The sequence below is a fragment of the Rhinatrema bivittatum genome, chromosome 7, assembly GCF_901001135.1.
Source record: "Rhinatrema bivittatum chromosome 7, aRhiBiv1.1, whole genome shotgun sequence".
NCBI classification, from domain to species: Eukaryota; Metazoa; Chordata; class Amphibia; order Gymnophiona; family Rhinatrematidae; genus Rhinatrema; species Rhinatrema bivittatum.
The window spans coordinates 251,074,989-251,095,220 of record NC_042621.1 but is presented as its reverse complement, the minus strand read 5'-3'; the positions used below and the strand labels follow the sequence as shown (position 1 = coordinate 251,095,220).

The 20,232-nt window shown below is 39.7% G+C and overlaps 2 protein-coding genes across 8 annotated transcripts in view; one reads left to right on the top strand and one right to left on the bottom strand.

The window, feature by feature from the left end:
• DOCK1 (dedicator of cytokinesis 1) overlaps positions 1-20,232 on the top strand; it is a 1,428,876-nt gene that overhangs the window by 636,111 nt on the left and 772,533 nt on the right. The gene's annotated exons all lie outside the window — the stretch shown is intronic.
• Positions 1-20,232, bottom strand: part of INSYN2A (inhibitory synaptic factor 2A) — a 127,097-nt gene that overhangs the window by 25,485 nt on the left and 81,380 nt on the right. Inside the window, exon 5 of one of the 3 annotated variants that reach the window (XM_029610032.1) lies at positions 19,081-19,147. The exons of the other annotated variants lie outside the window; for them this stretch is intronic. Coding sequence (XP_029465892.1) covers positions 19,081-19,147 — 67 coding nt within the window. The remainder of the gene's footprint in view (positions 1-19,080; positions 19,148-20,232) is intronic. 3 annotated transcript variants of the gene reach the window in all.

The following is a 20,232-nucleotide window of genomic DNA, read 5'->3' as shown; positions in this document are numbered from 1 at the left end:
CCTGCAGTGGTATGCCCATCACACAGGTTTCCATGGTAATAGGGAGCCCTTGAGGAGGAAGGATGTGGCCACTGCAGGGCCTGTAATCATGTGAAGGCTATCAAGCCCCGCTCTTAATTTCCTTTCTGTTGCTGCTCTTGTCGGGTCGGCACTGGCTGGATAGTGGTGTGGCTCCTGACCTGGATCGACTGCATGGCAATGGTGGTGGTGCTCCAGTGCCTAAGAGTTTGGTGCCGGAAGCAGTTGCCTATGTGTAAATCCAGGCCTGCACCATTGGAAATGTAATAAGATAATGCACCAAATGTCAGGGTAAAGATGAAAAGAATGAGAAGTGGTAGAGTTGACCTTTCCATTATAAATGCAAAAGCTTTGATTAGACAATGAAAAAGAAACAAAGGTAGGTGATGACAGTGCCAAATTGACTTTCATGAGCATTAAAAAGTTATCCATTTTTTGCTAGAGAAAATGAAGAAATAGATTTGAAGGGAACATGTAATGATTTTTCTGCCTATCAATTAGCTGTTCATTTTTATCTACTTAAAGTACACATCAGCGAAGCTAATTGGTTCTTTTTATGTATAGAGTTCATTTCTGAACACAGAGTATGGTTAATAATGTGGTCCAAAAATTTAAACTTACCAGTTTTATCATATGCTAGGACATGCTTTATGACTGAATGCAGAACTTCAGAACTCTCCCTAATTCTTAACAGTATTAAAAATCAAATTTAATGTCCATGCCTATTTCAGAATTTTGAGAATTTAAGATGTGCCAATGCCGAGTCAGGTCTTTGAAAGTGGCCTTTTCAGATTACCAGGAATTACCTAGCAGATCTATTCATTATTGCTTACTCCCACGGATTAGCAGGGATTAGGGGAAAAATAGTTTTATTTTCTATCCCCTATTTTGGGGGGTTTTCCCCTCCTGGGTATCATTTCATTTAATATTTAATTTCTGCAATGTGTCCTTAAAATTGATGGAGTCATTACTGAAGACACCAAGAAGAAAGAAGATGTCAAAAGGCCTTGCCTAGGCTTAGGCCTCAGTGACAAGATCAGGCCTCAAGCTTAGGCCTCAGATTTTTGCTTTTTAAAAACAAAATAAAGTAAAACTAATGAAATCTTTTTTTTTTTCTTTTGTTCTGTTTTGAAAATGTTATAAACCAAAATAGGAAATATTCCAGATGTTGCTGACAGTAGAGCAACCTTCATGTCCCAAAAAATGAATAATGAAACTCATATATTATGAATAATCAGAAAATTTAGTACATACCAGAGAGTGAGGAAGGCCTAATTTCTTAATAAAAGTGGTTTAATTGAGGTTACAGACGTGTGAGGGGCTGCTTTTTTTTAATTTTTTTCTGCTTTTGAATACAATTTTTAGTTGCAGCAGTACAGAAATTTTGAAAGAAAGTTTTCTAGTCCCAGTTATCTTCCACCTAATTTTTGAGGTAGGTTTATCAGAATATGACATAAGATTTTCCATGCTGGGTAGGACTGAGGGTCCATCAAGCCCAGTATCCTGTTTCTAATAGTAGTCAACCTAGGTCACAAGTACCTGGCAAGAATTGTATTTGGAAAAATGTCTTTGAATGTTCCATGTCAATTGAATATCTGCTTTTGAATATTAAATAATTCAGTTCTGTACACTCTTGGCACATAAACATATAGGAAAATATATATTTAAGTTAAATATGATCATTAGTTTTTAAATGTAGCTGTATTTATTAAAAGTGTGAGTCTTGGGCATTTGGTGTGCCTTTCCATTATAAATGCAAGAGATATGACTAAGAAGACCACTTTAGCTCATTCAGTGGAATGATTTGCCCTTTTCTGGTTCACATCTCTCTGTTGATTGCCAGAATGTGAATGAAGCTTTTCATGTTGCCTTGTGTGTTGACTGTTGGTAAATTGGTTTTGAATAGCGTCCAAATGTAGAATGTATTTATACTGTATTTTCAGTGTCAGCCTTGTTTATGTAATTATGAATGTTTACTTATTCCCCGCCAGAACTGTGAATAGGTGGGCTAGACAGTATTTTGTTCTTTGTAGAATTATATAGAGTACCCTAAAACTTATACATGATATTTTGAGAATTATATTTCTAAATTAGCTTTAGTTGACTTTTATTCAATAAGTATGCCTAACCTATGAAATTTTTTATCTCATGACTGTCTGAAGATTACATATTCTAGTTCTAATAATTCTTAAATCTGAACTTCAGTAGACGTCTTTATTCAGCAGAAAAAGAATATTGACAAAAGCAAATATATCTGGATTTGAAAAGAAATGACATTAAAATATTTGGTTGATACGAATTAAAGTAATACTCCAGCAAATGCTAAGTACTAGTTTAGTGTGGCTTAGTCTCTTTTTTTTTTTCTGCACAGATTGACTCGAGATATACCCAGGGAAGTTTTGCAAATGGTTGAATAACTTTGAATGAGCCTAAGACTATTGTCGAATTAAATTGTTGATGGGTGGTAGTGTTTATAAATGATGGACATCGAGTGTAGCATTGGCATCTATGTACCCGGCCAGCCCAGAACGCTTTCCAGGTGTTGTACACCTGGGGGTGGGGAAGGATGTTCATGCTGCAGCCATGAGGTGATCCATAGTGTTTCCAGAGCGCATAGTTAAGCTATGGAATTCACTGCCAGAGGATATGGTTACTGCAGTTAGTATAACTGAGTTTAAAAAAGGTTTGGATAAGTTCCTAGAGGAAATATCCATAAATTGTTATGATGGTAATTAATAAGCAATAGTAGCTTGAGATCTATTTAATGTTTGGGTACTTGCCAGATATTTGTGACTTGGATTGGCCATTGTTGGAAATAGGATGCTGGGCTTGATGGACCCTTGGTCTGACCCAGTATGGCATATCTTATGTTCTTGTGTTCAGTTCTGGAGACTGTATCTCAAAAGGGACAGAAACAGGATGGAAGCGGTCTAGAGAAGGGCAACAAAAATGGTGGGAGATCTCCATCAAATGGCTTATGAGGAGATGTTGAAGGAACTAAATATGTATACCCTGGAGGAGAGGAGGTGCAGAGGAGATATGATACAGACCTTCAGATACCTGAAAAGTTTTAATTATGCACATTCGACAAACCTCTGTTGGAAAGAAATCAGTAAAACTAGGGGTCAGGAAATGAAACTCCAGAAAGGATGACTCAGAACCAACGTTAGAAAATACTTCTTTACAGAGAAGGGTGGTAGATGCCTGGAATGCCCTTCCTGGTAGAGGATGTGAAAACAAAAATGGTGAAAGATTTCAAAGGAGCATGGGATAAATTCTGTGGATCCCTAAAGGCTAGAGGATGGAAATGAGGGAAAGAGCTCATGAGGGTAACTTGCTGGTGTGACAGTTACTATCCTTAACCAATAAGCCTTCATACTTTTGATGCAACTCGTTATTCCTCTCTGCTTTAATGGCAGGGTGGAAAGAAGAAAAGAGAAATTAGGTTTGGATAGCAACCAACAAGGACATGGAATTTTACGGTCTGGGAAAACAAGCATGGGAATAACTTGCCGATGTGACTGTTATTACCCATAACCATAACCATAACCCATAACTGTTATTACCCCCGCCCAGGTTCATTCTCCCTGTTGAAATGTATTTTCCAAACTTTCAGTTATTATGTGAACCGGTATGATGTCCCCACTAATACCGGTATATAAAAGTTTCGAAATAAATAAATAAATAACCAATTAGCCTTAAACTTGTGATGTAACTCCAACATTGCTCTCTGCTTCAACGATAAGAGATAATGGGGAATTGGACTCAAACAGTAACCAGCAAGGGTCCTAAGGGGGTCATTTATCAAAATGCGATAAGGCGTTTTCGCATGCGTTAAGGGCTTATCGCATGCGAAAACGTGTTTAACGCATACGATAGCACCATATCGTATGGTGCGATGCAAATTCAGAAAATAGGAGGAGTTAGGGGCGGTGAGTGGGCTGGGTTAGCCTGTCTGCGAAGAGCTATCGCACAGCCATAACACTGATTTTAACTACACCTCTTTGGATTGCGTTAGGCTGTGCGATAGCTGCCATGACCGTGCGGTAAGGTTTCATCGCCCTTTGCGATGTCTCCTGTAAGTCCTATTTCAGGTGAATTGACGGGGAGAGCGAGAGCGCGAGAGCCTAGCCATAATGTCATTTCCATAGGTAGGTATTTGTATCCCTATGGTAGGCCCACTTAGTAACTCGAGGTGGGGTTTAGGTAAGAGTGTAGGGGGTTAGGGGCCACTTTGACATTTTACGTGACACCTACGAACAGAACAGTGGTCTCATGAAGATTTGATGACCTTTGGAGTGAGGAAACTCACTCCAAGAAGAGATTTGGGCAAGGTTATCTCAACCTAGCTTGATGGACTCTCTACCTGGGTAACATCAAGCTAGGTTGAGAGAACATAGCCCAAATCTCATCTTGGAGTGAGTTTCCTCACTCCGAAGGCCATGAAATCTTCACAAGAGACCACTGTTCTGTTTGTAGGTGTCACGTAGAATGTCAAAGTGGCCCCTAACCCCCTACACTCTTACCTAAACCTCACCTCGAGTTACTAGGTGGGCCTACCATAGGGATACAAATACCTACCTATGGGCCATGATATTATGGCCAGTCTCTCTCTTGCGCTCTCTCTCTCTCTCTCTCTCTCTCTCTCTCTCTCTCTCTCTCTCTCTCTCATGTCTGGGACCATTAACAATGGTCCCTCAGTGGTTGAATGTAGGAAATACAACAAATCTGGCACGTATCGCAGAATCTGAAAATGGTATCGCAATTTGCGCTAACTTAGCTCTTCGCGCAGGTAATTAGCACAAACTGTGATAAATGCTATATTAGCGTAAAACACGCCCCTTTTGCTATCGCATGCAGTACTTACCGCATTTTGATAAATCCAGGCCTAAGTTTGGGAAACTAAGTATGGGAGTAACTTGAATGCCATGGCAGATGCCACCCCTGATCCTATCATTATAGGAGAGACCTATATGGCATGGCTGATTCTACCATAACTTGCTGAGCAGTGTTATATTCTGGTATGGTTGTGGATCCTGGATCATAGTGAGAGCTGAATCCACCCACAGGGAGGAGCCCTGTGGGAACTCACTACAATAGGCGTGGCCTCAGCTGAGACAGAAACAGAGAATAGCAAGACTTTATTAGACTGGAACGTGGGTGAAGTACCAAACAAGTGGTAGGATAGACACAGTCCAGAGTAGTGAGGATCCCCAGTCATGATATCCCCGGTAGTGGCCCGTGGAGCAGGGTACGCCGGGGAACTCCTCTTTCAGATGTTACACTGCTCAGGGTAGATCCGGTAGTGGACCGCAGTGCTCGGTATGCCGAGAATCACACTGTCATTGGTAAAAGATGTGCAGGAGGTCAGCAAAGCAGGGTAGATGAGGATACTTACTCTGAAGTGTAGAAGGTGGTCTGCTGAGGCGAGCATGGTAGTAGCCTGAGGCACGGAGTACACCATAGGTTCCGTCAGCAAGATGATGGCGTACTCACAAGGCTGAACAAGGCTGTGTCTCATACAAGAGTAGATGGTATCTCCAGGCAGGAAGGCCTTCTGAGGAGCGGATAGCCAGAATGCGACAAGGCCCCCGAGGAGCAGGTACCTAAGGCGTTCATGACCCAGAGTCAGGAACAAGTTCAGAGTAGCAAAGGAAGCGTCTCCAAGTGGAGTGGGATTCAGCAGGATTGAAGTCCTTGCTAACTCGTAGTAAGCATAGGCCGGAAATCTTAAATACACTGGCGGGTGACGTCATGCGGAGGGGACCCCCCCGAAGTTCCCGCCATGACATGTATAAGAGAGGGCTTGGTGCGCGCGTGCCCTAGGTAATCTCAGATGCAAGATGGCAGACAGGATCGCCCACCGCCATTCTTCCAAGAATCGCTGGTGCGCAGGGTAAAAGGAGGTAAGCAACAGAGGTCTCAGCCGTCTGCGACCGACTGGCGCAACAGGCAGGTGGACCATTTGGTCCTTTTCTGCTGTTATTTCTTTGTTTCTATGTTTCTAAGGTCCTTCTCCAATTTATCACAAATCGCCTATAATTTAACTACTCTGGCAATGAATTCCATAGCTTAACTATGCGCTGAGGGAAAAAGAATTTTAGGAATGTTAGGAAATATTCAGAAGGGAATGGCAAATAAAATGGTGGATATCATAATGCCTCTGTATTGCTCCATGGTGAGAATGCACCTTAAATATTGTGTGCAATTCTGGTCGCCACATCTAAAAAAAAAAAAAAATATATATATATATATAGTTGCACTGGAAGTGCAGAGAAGGGAGTCCAAAATAAGGGGCATGGAATGGCTTCATTATGAGGAATAGCTAAAGAAATTAGGGCTGTTAAGCTTAGAGAAGAGACGGCTGAGGAGGGGATATGATGGAGGTCTATATAATCATAAGACTATAATTTGTTAATGCAAATCGGTTATTTATTCTTTCAGATAATACAAGGATTAAGGAGCACACTATAAAGTTAACAAGTAGCACATTTAAAACAAATCGAAGAAATTTATATTTTTTTTACTCAATGCGTAATTAAGCTCTGGAAGTCTTTGCATGCGGATGTGGTTAAGGCAGTTAGCTCATCTTGGTTTAAAAAAGGTTTGGACAAGCTCCTGGAAGAGAAGTCCATAAATTGCTGTTAGTCAAGTTGAGTTAGCAAATAGCCACTGCTTATTACCTGCATTAGTAGCATGGAATCTATTTAATGTTTGGGTACTTGCCAGGTACTTGTATGCCTGTTAGGCCACTGTTGGAAACAGGATGTTGGGCTTGATGGACCCTCAGTCTGACCCAGTATGGCAATTTCTTATGTTTTTATGAGTCAAAAAAAACCCACTAGCATGATAAATCACCTAATTCAATTTTTGGAAAAATTGAGTCCTGTTCAATTTAAGAAAAGTACCCATGTTCACTTTGGATTAATCCACCGTTATATGTTGTACATTACTAATTCATAGATTTGTTGGGCCATGTTATTAAGAAATGCCATATTGGGTCAGAGCATAAGATCCATCAAGCACAGTTTGCATCTCCGACAGTGAACAGTCCAAGTCACAAGTATCAGTAGGATCTCAAGAATAGGTTCATTCCTATTTCCTCATAAGGGATAAGCAGTGGTTTTTCCAAATCTACATGGCTAATAGTGTTTTATGGACATTTAAGAACATAAGAAATTCCCATGCTGGGTCAGACCAAGGGTCCATCAAGCCCAGCATCCTGTTTCCATCACAGGCCAAACCAGGCCACAAGAAACCTGCCAGATCCCACTGTATTCCATTTGTTCTTGAGTTCCTGTGCACTCTGGTGGTGGGTGGGGGGGCATGTGGGCTGCATACTTGAGAAGAATGGGTGTTTTTGGGTCACAGGTCTTATCCTAACTGAGCCCACTGTATATCACTTTTTTCTGGGTTTTTTAATTCTCTGTGGTAGTGAGGAAATGATTCCTGAGTGCTGTAGAGCTGGTGAGTATAACTTGGTGGTTGCTGATACTTTTTTCTTTACTGAAGCTAATTCAGATTTAAGGTGAGCCAACTTTTTTTTTTTTTCATGGAAGAGAGTTCTGAACAAATGGGGCAAGCCCTAAGTTTCTAGATGATTTGCCTCAAGACTAAAACTCCACAATTGTTACATTGGATAGTCCTCAGTTTGCTCAATTGATTTGATAGCGAACACTTAATTTGGTAACTAGACAATTCCTTATCTTGTTTTCAATTATTTATCCAAGTAGTCTATATTAGACTACTTGGATAAATAGTGGAGTGGGTGGGTAGAGGGGTAGGGTGGGAGGTAATTTAAACAGTGGGCACCCTTCTTTGCTGTGCTTAAGCTTTAAGTATCTGCTATTGAATTGGAGCAGCCCCTCCCCCAGACAAACGCCTTCCTGTTAGTTGAGTTTTCTTTTCTTAAATGAAAATCTATTCAAATATACCACTTTGCACCACTTAAAACCTCAATATTAATATTCCACACTACAGTGCTGACCTATTCCACACAGTTACAAAAAGACACCACTTTTACACTGCTAAAAACTCAATATTAATATTTCACACTACAGTGCTGACCTATGCCACACATTTATAAAAATAAGTTTTTGGATAAAAGTTAAGATTTAAAGGAATTATCAAACACTTCGCTGAAGTTCCCATATTCAAGCAGAGGCAAACAGAACCCACACAATGCTCAAGGTGCGATCGTACCATGGATCGATACAAAGGCATTATGATCTCCTCTGTTTTATTTTCCATTCCTTTCCTAATAATTCGTAACATTCTATTTGCTTTTCTGGCTGCCACTGCATGATGAGCTAGGAATTTCAAAGTATTGTCCATAGTGATTTCAAGATCCTTTTCCTGGATGGTGATGCCTAATATGGAACCCAGCATCATGTATTTAGATTCTGCTTTATTCTTCCCAGTACATATCACTTTGTAGTTTCCACATTAAATTTAATTTGCCATTTAGACACCCAATCCCCCAGGTCCTCTTCTAGCTCCTCACAAGCTGCTGTCTTTTCCAGATCATTTAAAAATATATTGGAAGGCACCAGTCCCGATACAGATCCGTCAGGAATGCCACTGAGAGAAATGATCATTTAGGCCTACTCTGTTTGCTATCTTACAGTAGGACATTACCTCTTATCTCATAATTTTTTTTATTTTCCTAATGAGTATTTCATAAGGGGCTTTGTCAAATGCCTTTTGAAAATCTAGGTACGCTATATCAGCCAACTCACCTTATCCATATTTTTGATAACACCTTATAAAAAATCTAACAAATTTGTAAAGCAGGACTTGCCTTTGCTGAATCCATGATGACACTGCTCCATTAGTCAGTGTCTATCCATAAAGCTAGTAATTTGATTATCTCTGGCTGCTTCTCAAATAACCTCCTCTCCATGAGCAGATTCTAGTCACTGCAGTCTCAAAGTACTTCTTGAAAGAAGTTGGATCAGAGGACAAATGGTTGAGACTAGCGTCTTCAGACTAGGGATCATGGTTCTTTGATTTATCTCTTGAGATGAGATGCAGGCCACTGCCCACAAGTTCAGCTTTTCACTTGGGCATGGCAGTCAAGTTTATTTTGGTGTGATAGATTAGCAGGGACAATATAAATTGGCCCCAATTAGTCCACTCCCATGCTGGTTGTTGGTTGATTCTGCCCACTCTAACATGCTGCAGATAAATCTTAGAGTAACATCCCTTATGATACACTGATTGGAAACCAGAATGATTTCCTTTCAGCCTGGCTGCCAGAAACACTCCCATTAGCATGGATCATCTTGCATTTCTGGTGGAAATAGTTGCAGTTGTGTGAAGTGTGGGGCATAAACTAAGTTAACAGGCAGTTGAGCAATTTGTCTTACTGCACCGGTTAGGACTAGAAAAGGAAGCCTATGGTTGAAGTTGATATACACTTGGCAGCATCCACCTTGCCTTGGGCGGAATGGACTTACTTATGCCATCCTTAAGGCTTTGTATCATGTCCCAAGAATATCAAGAACATAGCTTAATTGGGCATCTGCAGCTTTTAGTTAGTGGGGGCAGCCCTAGACGGGGCCTTTAATAGGCTACTTGGGTTCCATGGTGGGAGTACTTGAGCCCAAGGGGGGAGGTAGAGGGAAGAAAATACCTAAGTGGTTTGCTGGAGTTAGGGGCATTGACTGTCAGAGCCCATTGACTGAGGACTTTTCAGGCATGGCTTGGGGTTTGGCTGTTGTCTGGGACCACTTAACCCTGGCGTGGGGGCAACTCAGTTGAACCCAGTATGGTCATGGCCTGCAATTATGGGCTGTAAGCTTTGCTTGGAGTGGATGCTTGGTGATAACCTTGACATGAACAGGCCTTGCTTGCCCTTGGAAAGCCATGGGTTCCATAAGAATGTAATCACAGGGACTGCTCTACCTAGTCATTTCCTTCCCATATTGAGGAAGGCAATGTGGGGTGAGGTTATTTGGAATTGGCTCGGGTACTGGGTTAGAATGCTTTGTCAGGTCATTATGAAAGCTGCCACCTTTATTTCATTATTCCACTCATTGTGCTTGTGTGGTGTTATACTCTTTCATATTCCTATCAAAAGTTGGGGTGGAATCCGCGTTGGTCTGCCATTTTAGAGAATTTCTGCCTACAGTTGTGTATTATTGTTTTCCTTGTGTTTGTGGCTCCTGTTTCTTCATCATAGGCAATTCATTGTAAGTATTTCAGAATGATGCTCAAACTATGAAGCCTCATTCCTCTAAGATTGTCACATGTTAAAGAATTTAAATGCAAAAACCAGGGTAATTTAAGCAGGAACGGAAAGGGCACTTCAGCTAAGATAATCACAAAGTGACAAAAGCTGCAAAGGTTTTCTTCCAAAAGGACCTCTGGGATATGATAAAATTGGCTCAGATTCTGCATATAGATGCAATTATCTCTAGTAACAATAAGACTTCATTAGGCTTGAGTATTTGAGTTCATGTCTCTGCCTAGATAGTATGTTATCATATAGCTAGATATTTTTCTTTTTAGACAGCTGAATAAAAGGATGTCTGTGGAGGTTTACTGTATTTTCAACGAGGTCCATATTCAGCTGATGGGTGGCTCGGTTAGTTAGCTGAATAAATTTATCTTGCTAACTAATGCTGTATATTCAGTGGTACAGCTGTGCAACTGAATATACCCAGCTATCTTAAAGTTAGCCGGATAAACTTATCCGGCTAATTTTAGGACAGGTCTATAGGTTGACCAGAGTTAGCCGGATGACTTGTCGAGCTAACTCAGCTCCTCCCAGTTACGTCCCTGGAAGGCCCCTAACTTATCTGGCTAAATTCTCCTGGATAACTTAGTTAACTGGAAATTAGCCAGATAAGTATCTAAATTTTCATTTAGCCAAATAACTTCTCATTTATCCAGCCTAAATGCTTTTGAATTTGGACCTCAATATGTTTTTGTGTTCACATTTGCATGACTTTTCAAATTATTTTCCTCTTGAATTAATATGCAGTATTAAATAAATTTGCCACATGGATGCATATACCTGTATGATGACTTAGAAACATACAGTGCAGAATTTTTAAATTTTGCATCACTCCAGAAAATTTTGGTCATAATTTTCACTTTTTAAGCATTCTTTACCAAATGAAAAGAAAAGAAAATGCCTACTGGGAAGGTCATATCTATCTATCTATCTGTCTGTCTGTGACCTAGTATCAGTGGAGAAACCACTGACTGGATTTTGTTGAAATTTTAGATTTGAAACTTAGATTCTAAGAACTGTTAAACATGATACTTCTTGCAGGAGGAGTGGATCGGTGGGCTTTGGATGTGTTTCCAGGTCCTGCTAGCACACAGTGGCATGAGCAGCAGGGCTGGCAAAGTTCTCAGATTCCACCAGCCCATGAAATGTAGCTACAGCAATAGGGAGTATGACTGGCTAGGTTCCCAGGTCCTGACAGCCTAAGAGAATAAAATACAATGTAGAGCAGCTGAACTGGCAAGGATCTTCCAGCCCTGACAACTGAAGATAAAATTCCCTTTAGTAAAGAACGTTGTGGGGCTGACTGTGTACAACCCCTGGGAGTACACTTCGCCAACTTTTTTTTTTTTTTTTTTTTATGTGGGCACACTTGAGATGATTGGGGGGGGGGGGGGGGTTTGGAAAGAGGAGGGATGGTGAAACTTGAACACTTTCAGGGTCCTATCGGAAAGCAGTTAGTGTTTATCACTAAATTTCCTTATAGACTGGACTTTTTCAAAATTGCTGTTGATGCAAAACAGGTGAATATCTTAGTAAATCAAATACTGCTACCATAAAAATTGGCTAGTTTCAGATTTACATTTGTTGTGATGGGGGATTATGAAGCCAGAGAACGGATTAGTACAGATTTTACTTCTCAAATTCCTCATGTACTGATAGAGATAAAGGATTAAGCTGCATAATTTCTGCGTGTACTATACCTGGCGCTAACCACTGTATATGTCTCCTTAGTTTACTGTGCATTATGATCAAGAATACAAATTGGAGATACAAATTTGTGGTATTGCATGAATAGCATATCATACATGCTATGCAACATTTAAATTTAGGGACACATATAGGAATGAAGATGATGTTGATAGAAAAACTTTGCTTGGTCAAACTAGTCTGCTCCTATGCTGGTCTGGTTATCACTGTTATTACTCTATTTGTAATCTGTTCTCTTCCTTTCCCCTTTGCCACTAAGGTCCCTTTATGTCTCTCCTGTGTATGCTTGAATTCTTTACGTGCTATGACTGGGCATATTCATGTGTTTTATCTGCCTTCTGGTTGTGATGTGATTATTTTTCTCTTTAATAAATTTGAATTTCTTTCAACAAAGGCTTTTATTAACTTTGGTTTCCAGTCTTTATAACTAGTTTTTTGTTTTTTTTTTAGAAATGGTTTTTGTTTTGTGTCCTTTTAAACATTTATAGACTTTTAATATCAATTGAACCCACAGACAAATGTTGTAGACTTTCCTAATACTTTAAATGGCAAACTCAGATCCCTAACTGTAGCTCAAGAATTATGCAGCCCGAAATTTATTACAAAACCAAGTAATGAGAGCTGCCCTAACAAAACCATTGCATTTTGTATTGAATTTTTATATACTTTTCCGCACTCCTGCTTTTGCCTTTCAGAATTAATTAGCAAATACAGGGATCAATGTGCTAGTGCTTTTGCAAGCATCAACATGCAATCTAGTTTACATGCTTAACAGAACTTTTAATATCCATTAATTACCGTACTTTAACTCACAAGAGTTTTAACCCAAAAGTTATGCTAATGAAGTAATGAGATGTAAAACTAAGCAAAACAGCACATTATCTGTTAGTGCATAGAAAAATAACACACATTGAAATGTGGAAAAGTGAACACAGACCTGTTAATGTAAAAAAACAAACACTTTACTATACCTTACTAACTTTAATTCTAGTAAACTAAAGCAAAACTCATTTGTATGGTATTAACCTGAGACATTAATGTGAGATAATGAACACACATTAATGATAGATATCAATGCGTGTTAGTATACTGGCCTCTCAATTCATATACTTACTGATAGGAAATATACTTATGATAAACTACTGGGCATTTTGATCTAGTGTGCTGCATGCACTTTTTCTAAAGTATTTAATAAAATTAAAGGTAATTTTCAAAGGAGTTGCGCGCATAAAAGAATGACTCATAGCAATTTTCAAAAGCCCATTTAGGCACATAAAACCTTTTGACAGTTCTGTCCTATGGAGTAAATTTTCAAAGAAGTTGCATGAGGAAAAGTAGCAATTTTACTCTGTTTTATACATTTTAAATCCATTTGAAAATTACCTCTAACATGTTTGGATATAAATAAATATTAGCGAAATAGATTTTGAACTTAATCTTGGTAACATGGCTTTCCTTTTCTGCTGTTTGTAGAGCACAGTATATATATATACATTGAGCTATGTAATGAAGTTCTGGCCTTTGCCCTAAAGAGGTGAACCCTTTTCAGAGGCAAAAAGTAAAATTAGGATGTTTAATTTTGAATTAAGAGCAATTTTGCTGTCTCAGTATTATTTTACCAAAGAGAGTTTCTTCTAGAAAAGAAGAGAAACCCAATCGATTTTTCAAAATGTTTCCATTAAAAGAGAGAGACTAATGATTGAGTTACCTTATCAATATTATGGATACAAATATTTCCATTGCTAAACAATGAAATATTTGGAGAAAAATGTTTTTGCAAGATATGTTGAAATATTTTAGGTAAATGATCTATAACCTGAGTAAAACAGAGGTCCGATACTTGTTGAAAATGTGAAATAGTACTTTCACCTAAAAAGACAATTCAGTGCAAGATTTTACACTCTGAAAATCTTAACCATTTGAATCATTTTTTAATCTTCTTTTTTTGGCACAATAGTCTTAACTGTATTTTAGGAAATGTGCTATGCCATATTAGTATTCTCAGAATGTAATTTAAAAATATTTATTGCATTAATCATTTATACATTGTTGTTTTGGATATGGAGCTCTTGACGTTGCAGGTAGCACTTGGCTGGTCAGAAAGGCAATTGATTCATTTTTCAAAACCATTGTTGGACTCTACTTGAAACAATTGGGAAGGAAGACAGCTTCTTTGTCTGATAAATGCTTAAACATACCACAGTGTTATATCTTTACTTGTTTGTTCTTGGATGTTTTCTGTGATAAGATTTACATATTATGATGTTTGCAGATTTCTTTATATATTTTGTGTGGTTTATTTTACAACTGGTAGAAAGATGAGCCGAAGGTGAGCACAGACTTCATTCCCTGTTATTGTATATTTCATTTTTTTTTTCAAAGTAAGCAGTGTAAGGAGACTAATTTCACAGAGTACCAGATTATCCTTCAAAATGTTGAAATACTAATCAGTAATTTGCCTGATACTTTGTCCTTCAGAATTTTGATATATTAATATTACATTTTCTCTGCCTGACTTGTCTATGATCAAGACTTCTCATCCAGAACCTCTCAATCAAGAGTCTGCATTCAATTAATGCTAAGTGGACGTCGGTACAAAACACCCATTCAAGTCTTTGTGCTGTTACGCAAAACATTCTACAGTTTAGCATCAGTTTCTACTATTTCCTTAATAAACATGGAACCCCATGCATTTCAAAGGGCATCCAGTTTGTTAGCATGTATTTATGGAGACTTAACATGTTTTCCACACAGCATTTGCAAGTCTACTTCACTAGAAAGCTAAAGTGCACTGTCAACTTAGTGTTGCTAAACTATTTATGCCCGGCAGTAATAGTCATATTCATAGTATTTATTTATTTTTATTTATTTATTTATAGTTTTTCTATACCGGCATTCGAGATTAGAAACCCCATCATGCCGGTTTACAAATAACAAGAGGGTGTGCACAAAAACAGAACATCAACAAGTGCGAAGAGATAAAGTTACATTACAACAGGGTCATATAACTGGGGAGAGAATTAGAGTAAGATAATTGAGTAGTAAAGATTAATTATTTACATTCATTATTTACATAATATTGTGTAAGTAGTAAGGTAAAGTCCCTTTTTCATCAGAAAATGGCATTCTAGTGTAGAAATCCATAGCTAAATGACATGTCGCACAGTGGGACAGATTTTCAAAAGTCACGTGCGTTGGGCCTATAGCCCCGGGACACGTGTAAGTACCAAGGCTTGCAAAAAAGCGCGGGGCAGGGCGGGGTCCTAGGTTCCCGGCACAACAGCCATTTGCCGCTGTGCCTGGGATTACGCACCGGAAGTTGGCCGGCGCGCGCAACTTCCTTAAGCCCCAGGACTGAAGTAAGTTTTACAACAAAAGTAAAAACAAGAAAAAGGTAGGAGGAGAAGGGAAGGTGGGGTGAGGGGATAGGGCATGGGGGAAGGCGGCTCGGCGCACACAAGGTGCATAATTGTGCACCTCCCTTGCGTGCGCCGACCCCTGATTTTCATAACATGCACGTGAATGTTATAAAATTAGGTGCACATGTGTGCACGCACACTTGTATGCCCGCGCGCACATCTTAAAATGTACCCTAGTATGGGCAGGGGTTAGGCCTTCATTCCCCTCCCCTCCCCCACCCCACCTTAAGCCCTCAGCACCACCCCTGTATCTTGAATTAATTACCATTATGCAGTCGTAATGAATAAAGTTTTATTATTGGACAGATTTGGTCACAGCCTCATAGCAAATCAAAACAATTTAGCAACAATGAAATGACAATTATACACTAAAGGGTAGATTTTAAAACCCCTGCACGCATAAATACTGGGGTTTACATGTGCTGGGCGAATTTTCAAATGGACCCGGCCACACGCATAAACCTTGGTACGCGAATAAGTGTCGGGCCCTGAAAAGGGGGCGGGGTGGGAGGGTCATGTTCTGGGCAGGGCGAAGGCCATTAGTCGCTGTTCCAGGGAAGTGTGCGCCGGCAGTCGGCCGGCACATGTAAATTACTTCTGCTCCATAGGAGTAGCAAGTAATAGGAAAGGAATGGTTAATAAAACTGAAAATGTCATAATATTTCTGTATCGCTCCATGGTGAGACTGCACCTTGAATACTGTGTACAATTCTGGTCGCCGCATTTCAATAAAGATATAGTTGCGATGGAGAAGGTTCAGAGAAGGGCGACCAAAATGATAAAGGGGATGGAACATCTCCCCTATGAGGAAAAGCTGAAGAGGTTAGGGCTGTTCAGCTTGGAAAAGGGACGGCTGAGGGGGGATATGATAGAGGTTTTTAAAATCATGAGATGTCTTGAATGAGTAGATGTGGATCGGTTATTTACACTTCAGGATAATAGAAGGACAAGGAGGTACTCCATGAAGTTAGCAAGTAGCACATTTAAGACTAATCGGAGAAAATTCTTTTTCACTCAATGCACAATTAAGTTATGGAATTTGCTGCCAGAGGATGTGGTTAGTGCAGTTAAAGTAGCTGGGTTTAAAAAAGGTTTGGATAAGTTCTTGGAGGAGAAGTTCATAGACTGCTATTAATCAAGTTGGTTTAGGGAATGGCCTCTGCTTTTACTGGCATCAGTAGCATGAGATCTTCTTGGTGTTTGGGTATTTGCCAGGTTCTTGTGGCCTGGTTTGGCCTCTGAAGGAAACAGGATGCTGGGCTTGATGGACCCTTGGTCTGACCCAGCATGGCAATTTCTTGTGTTCTTAAAAAAAATTCCAGCCAGGTAGGTTAGGTTTAGGTGGTGGGTAGGAGAGGGGAAGGGAAAGGAAGGCTACGCAGGGGGTTAAGGAAGTTCCCTCTCAGTCCTCTCCTTAATTGGAGCAGACTGGGAGGGAACTGGGGAAGCTCGGATTGCGTCACCACGCGTAGTTTGTAAAAGCTCCTTCCCCTTGTTCGCGCCTCACACACATGCCTGTGCGGATTATAAAATACGGCGCTCACCTGCATGCGGACTCATGATTTTTTAACATGCATGCTCCAGCGTGTGCATGTTATAAAATCAGCATGTCCATGTGTGCGTGCTGGGAAGCACACGCACATGGCCTCGTGCGCGCACGTATTAAAATCTACCTCTAAACATTAACCTTACTATCCCATAATCCCTGATATCCAAAGTCCAAACCAATAAGTCAACAAGCTGTTGGTATCACAAGGTACACCCGGCCATAGAAGCCAAAGCGTTGCTGGGGTCACTGGCCTACTAAGGTCCTGACCATAGAAGTCAGATGGCCTTGGTTGAGTGCTGCTCCTGCCGTGCCCCCTTTTCTCTCCCCTGGCAGCTGTTGAAGTGCCAAGGGGTCTGGATCTCGGCTATGGGGTCGCTGGCCCTATCACGGTCTGAATCTCAAACTGTCTGGTTGCTGGCCCTGTCATATGCCGTGTCCCCCTCCACCTTGCTCTCCCATGTGGGTAGCTGCCTTCAAGTCTGAATAATGTGAATGGGAGGCTTAATTTAGGGAGGGGCCCTGTTAACTCGCTGGTCACCATGCCAGGGTACCCTGGTAACGGATCCCATTTGCCAGGGGACTCCTATTCTCCTAGCTGAGGCCACGCTGTCCAGCAATGTCTCTAACCCATTCTGTAAGTCGCTATTAAAGATATCCCACCAATGTCAGACAAATGCACGGTGTCTGGCCATATCAAACCTGGGCTCTCATCCAACAATTCACGTCGGGTGTGTAGAGTGTAAAGCTTGTGAACGATCGGCATAAATCTACACACCCACCTCTTAATTTTCCTTCTAGCTCTATCTACCATTCAATGCAACCGCTCCCCCGCTCTAAACTCACCTGGGGATGATACAGGACCAAATGATGACTGACTGTGGTAATATTCCTGACATGGTGAAATCTCTTTGTATTTTTGGGGTCAGCTGCATGCTATTTGTAGCTGTTACATCATTGCCACTATGTTGGGGAGAGTTTATGCACAGAATCAGGAAAAACTATCAGCCAATTTAACAATCGGTTTTCAGTTTAAATATTATTTTAACAACTCAAAAAATAACCACCAATAACTAATAAAGTGGGAAAATATGAGACCTTCCGCTTTGAAGATTTAATCATGGGTCTCCAAATAGGCAACACCAATTTTTTAAAATTAGTTTAATGCTTAGAGTTACTATGTGAAAGTATAAACAAAATATTGAAAGTGCTAAATATAAAATAGCTTAATCTTAGGGAATTGCTTGGAAAACAAGGGACGTTCCAAATAAACAGTTCAGCACATGTTTTGTTCATACTTGCACATAATAACTCTTAAGCATAAAAATAATTTCAAAAAATTGATGTGTGGCTATTTGGAGACCCATGATTAAATCTTCATAGCGGAAGAGCTCCGACACTGACTTTTCAAGAAAAAGATACGATGTCTTTTCGGGCTGCTCAGCTATGTTTATGAAGGTCTCATGTTTTCCCACTTTGGGAGTCATTTTCCCACCGTATCGCACGTGATAGCTAAAAAGGGGCGGAGTCGGGGCGGCATCGGCACCGGAAGAGGAGTCGGGGTGGATGCTGCGAAGACTTCGCTGGCGGTGATAAGGTAAGCCACATTATCGCCACCAGTAGCGTGTCCAATAGCACCACCTTTTTGCGGTGGCGCTATTGGGCGCAAAAGCCGGCAGTGATAACACCACTGTGGTGCCATCGCTGCCGGCTTTCGCAGGCCCGCCCCTTATTACCACCAAATTCAGGGAGCTCTGCGAAGTTAGAAAATCCAGCCCTTTTTTAGTTATTGGTGGTTATTTTTTGTTTGTATATTCTTACCACCATTACTGGGTTCTTTTTTCTAAATATTATTTTAAACATATGAAAGTTAGCTGTTCAGAAGAATTAAGTAATGAATTATATGATATAAAGAGATAAAGAAAATACAGAAAAAAGGAAAGATGTTCAAATGGAAATTATATAGTGTTGCCTTTACTTGATTGCTTTAGCTAAATCCAGAGTTAATTGTAAAAAGTGTCTTCATTACCTCCACGTGTCATAAAAGTTTAACTGTGTTTGAGTGTCTGCATACTTACACCACAGACTAAACAGGAGTACTTGAGAAGACCAAAGTTTGTCTGAGATGCACTGTTTGTTTTCAATCTTACCTGCCAAACACCCTCATGGAGGCACTTGTTGGACGTTCTTACAATTGGGGAAGGATAATTGGAACATCTGTAAAGAACAGTGCATAAATCGTGACAGAGCCTTGTCGTGGTCTTCTATCTGTGCTAGAACAGTGACTGACGATTAAACTTTTTTATTTTTTTCATAGTTTCGGTAAGGAGGTTTGTAATACTGCAAAAGCTGCTTGGAATCCAGTAGTGTTAAACCTTCTTCTACAGAGTGCCATTTAAGAAATTTCTTAAAGATATACAAGACTGTTGTACATACTTACACCCCTGACATTCTTATGACTGTTAGAGCTGACTTGGATTTTAATGCAATCATGTACATGACATTTGGGTTCATCTAAGACTGATTAAATTCTGTTAAACAGAATGTTGGCTTGATTTATGAATACATGCATCAGAATTTGATAGTGTCTGTCTTTGGAACTTTTTTGGAAGAAAATTACCAGTATGGTTATTTGTCAATCGTGTAGATTTTAATGATGATAAATGTCCATAAAATATCTTGGCTTTAATATAATCCTATGATTTACACCTGTTTTCTGCATAGTTTCGGCATGTTCCTCAGATTTGTTATCCTTAACAGTTGTTATATCTTTCACTGTGAAGCAGATTCTGGTGTAGTACCAAGTGGATTCAGTATTTTCTCTAAGTATGTATTCTGAGGTTGCAAAGTGTCAGGCAGTCTTGTTGGGCTACCTTGGATATTGTGATTAACTTTACTAACTGAAGATCATCCTATATGATTTGATGAAATTGGGATAGTATATATTGAAATCATCTTCAGCTTGTTTCCAAATGCCTTTCAAGTTGGAGTCTTTATCATATTTCCTGTTTCTATATGTTTACATGATGTCCTTTATACTCCATTATATTCAGAAACTGTTAATTTAATATTTGCTATTAGTTAATATATGAATATACTTATTGTAATAATCTGTGTCTTCTGTATGTTAAAACAATGTTAAGCTATTATTACTATGGCAAAATCAAAACCTTTGTCAGCACCTGGTATAGCTTATCATAGATAGACTTATGGAAACATTGGAAGAATTGACTGCAAAAAATAATTTATATATCAGTAAATTAACTGAGGAAACTCAAAATATTTTGAGAAGTCATAGCAAA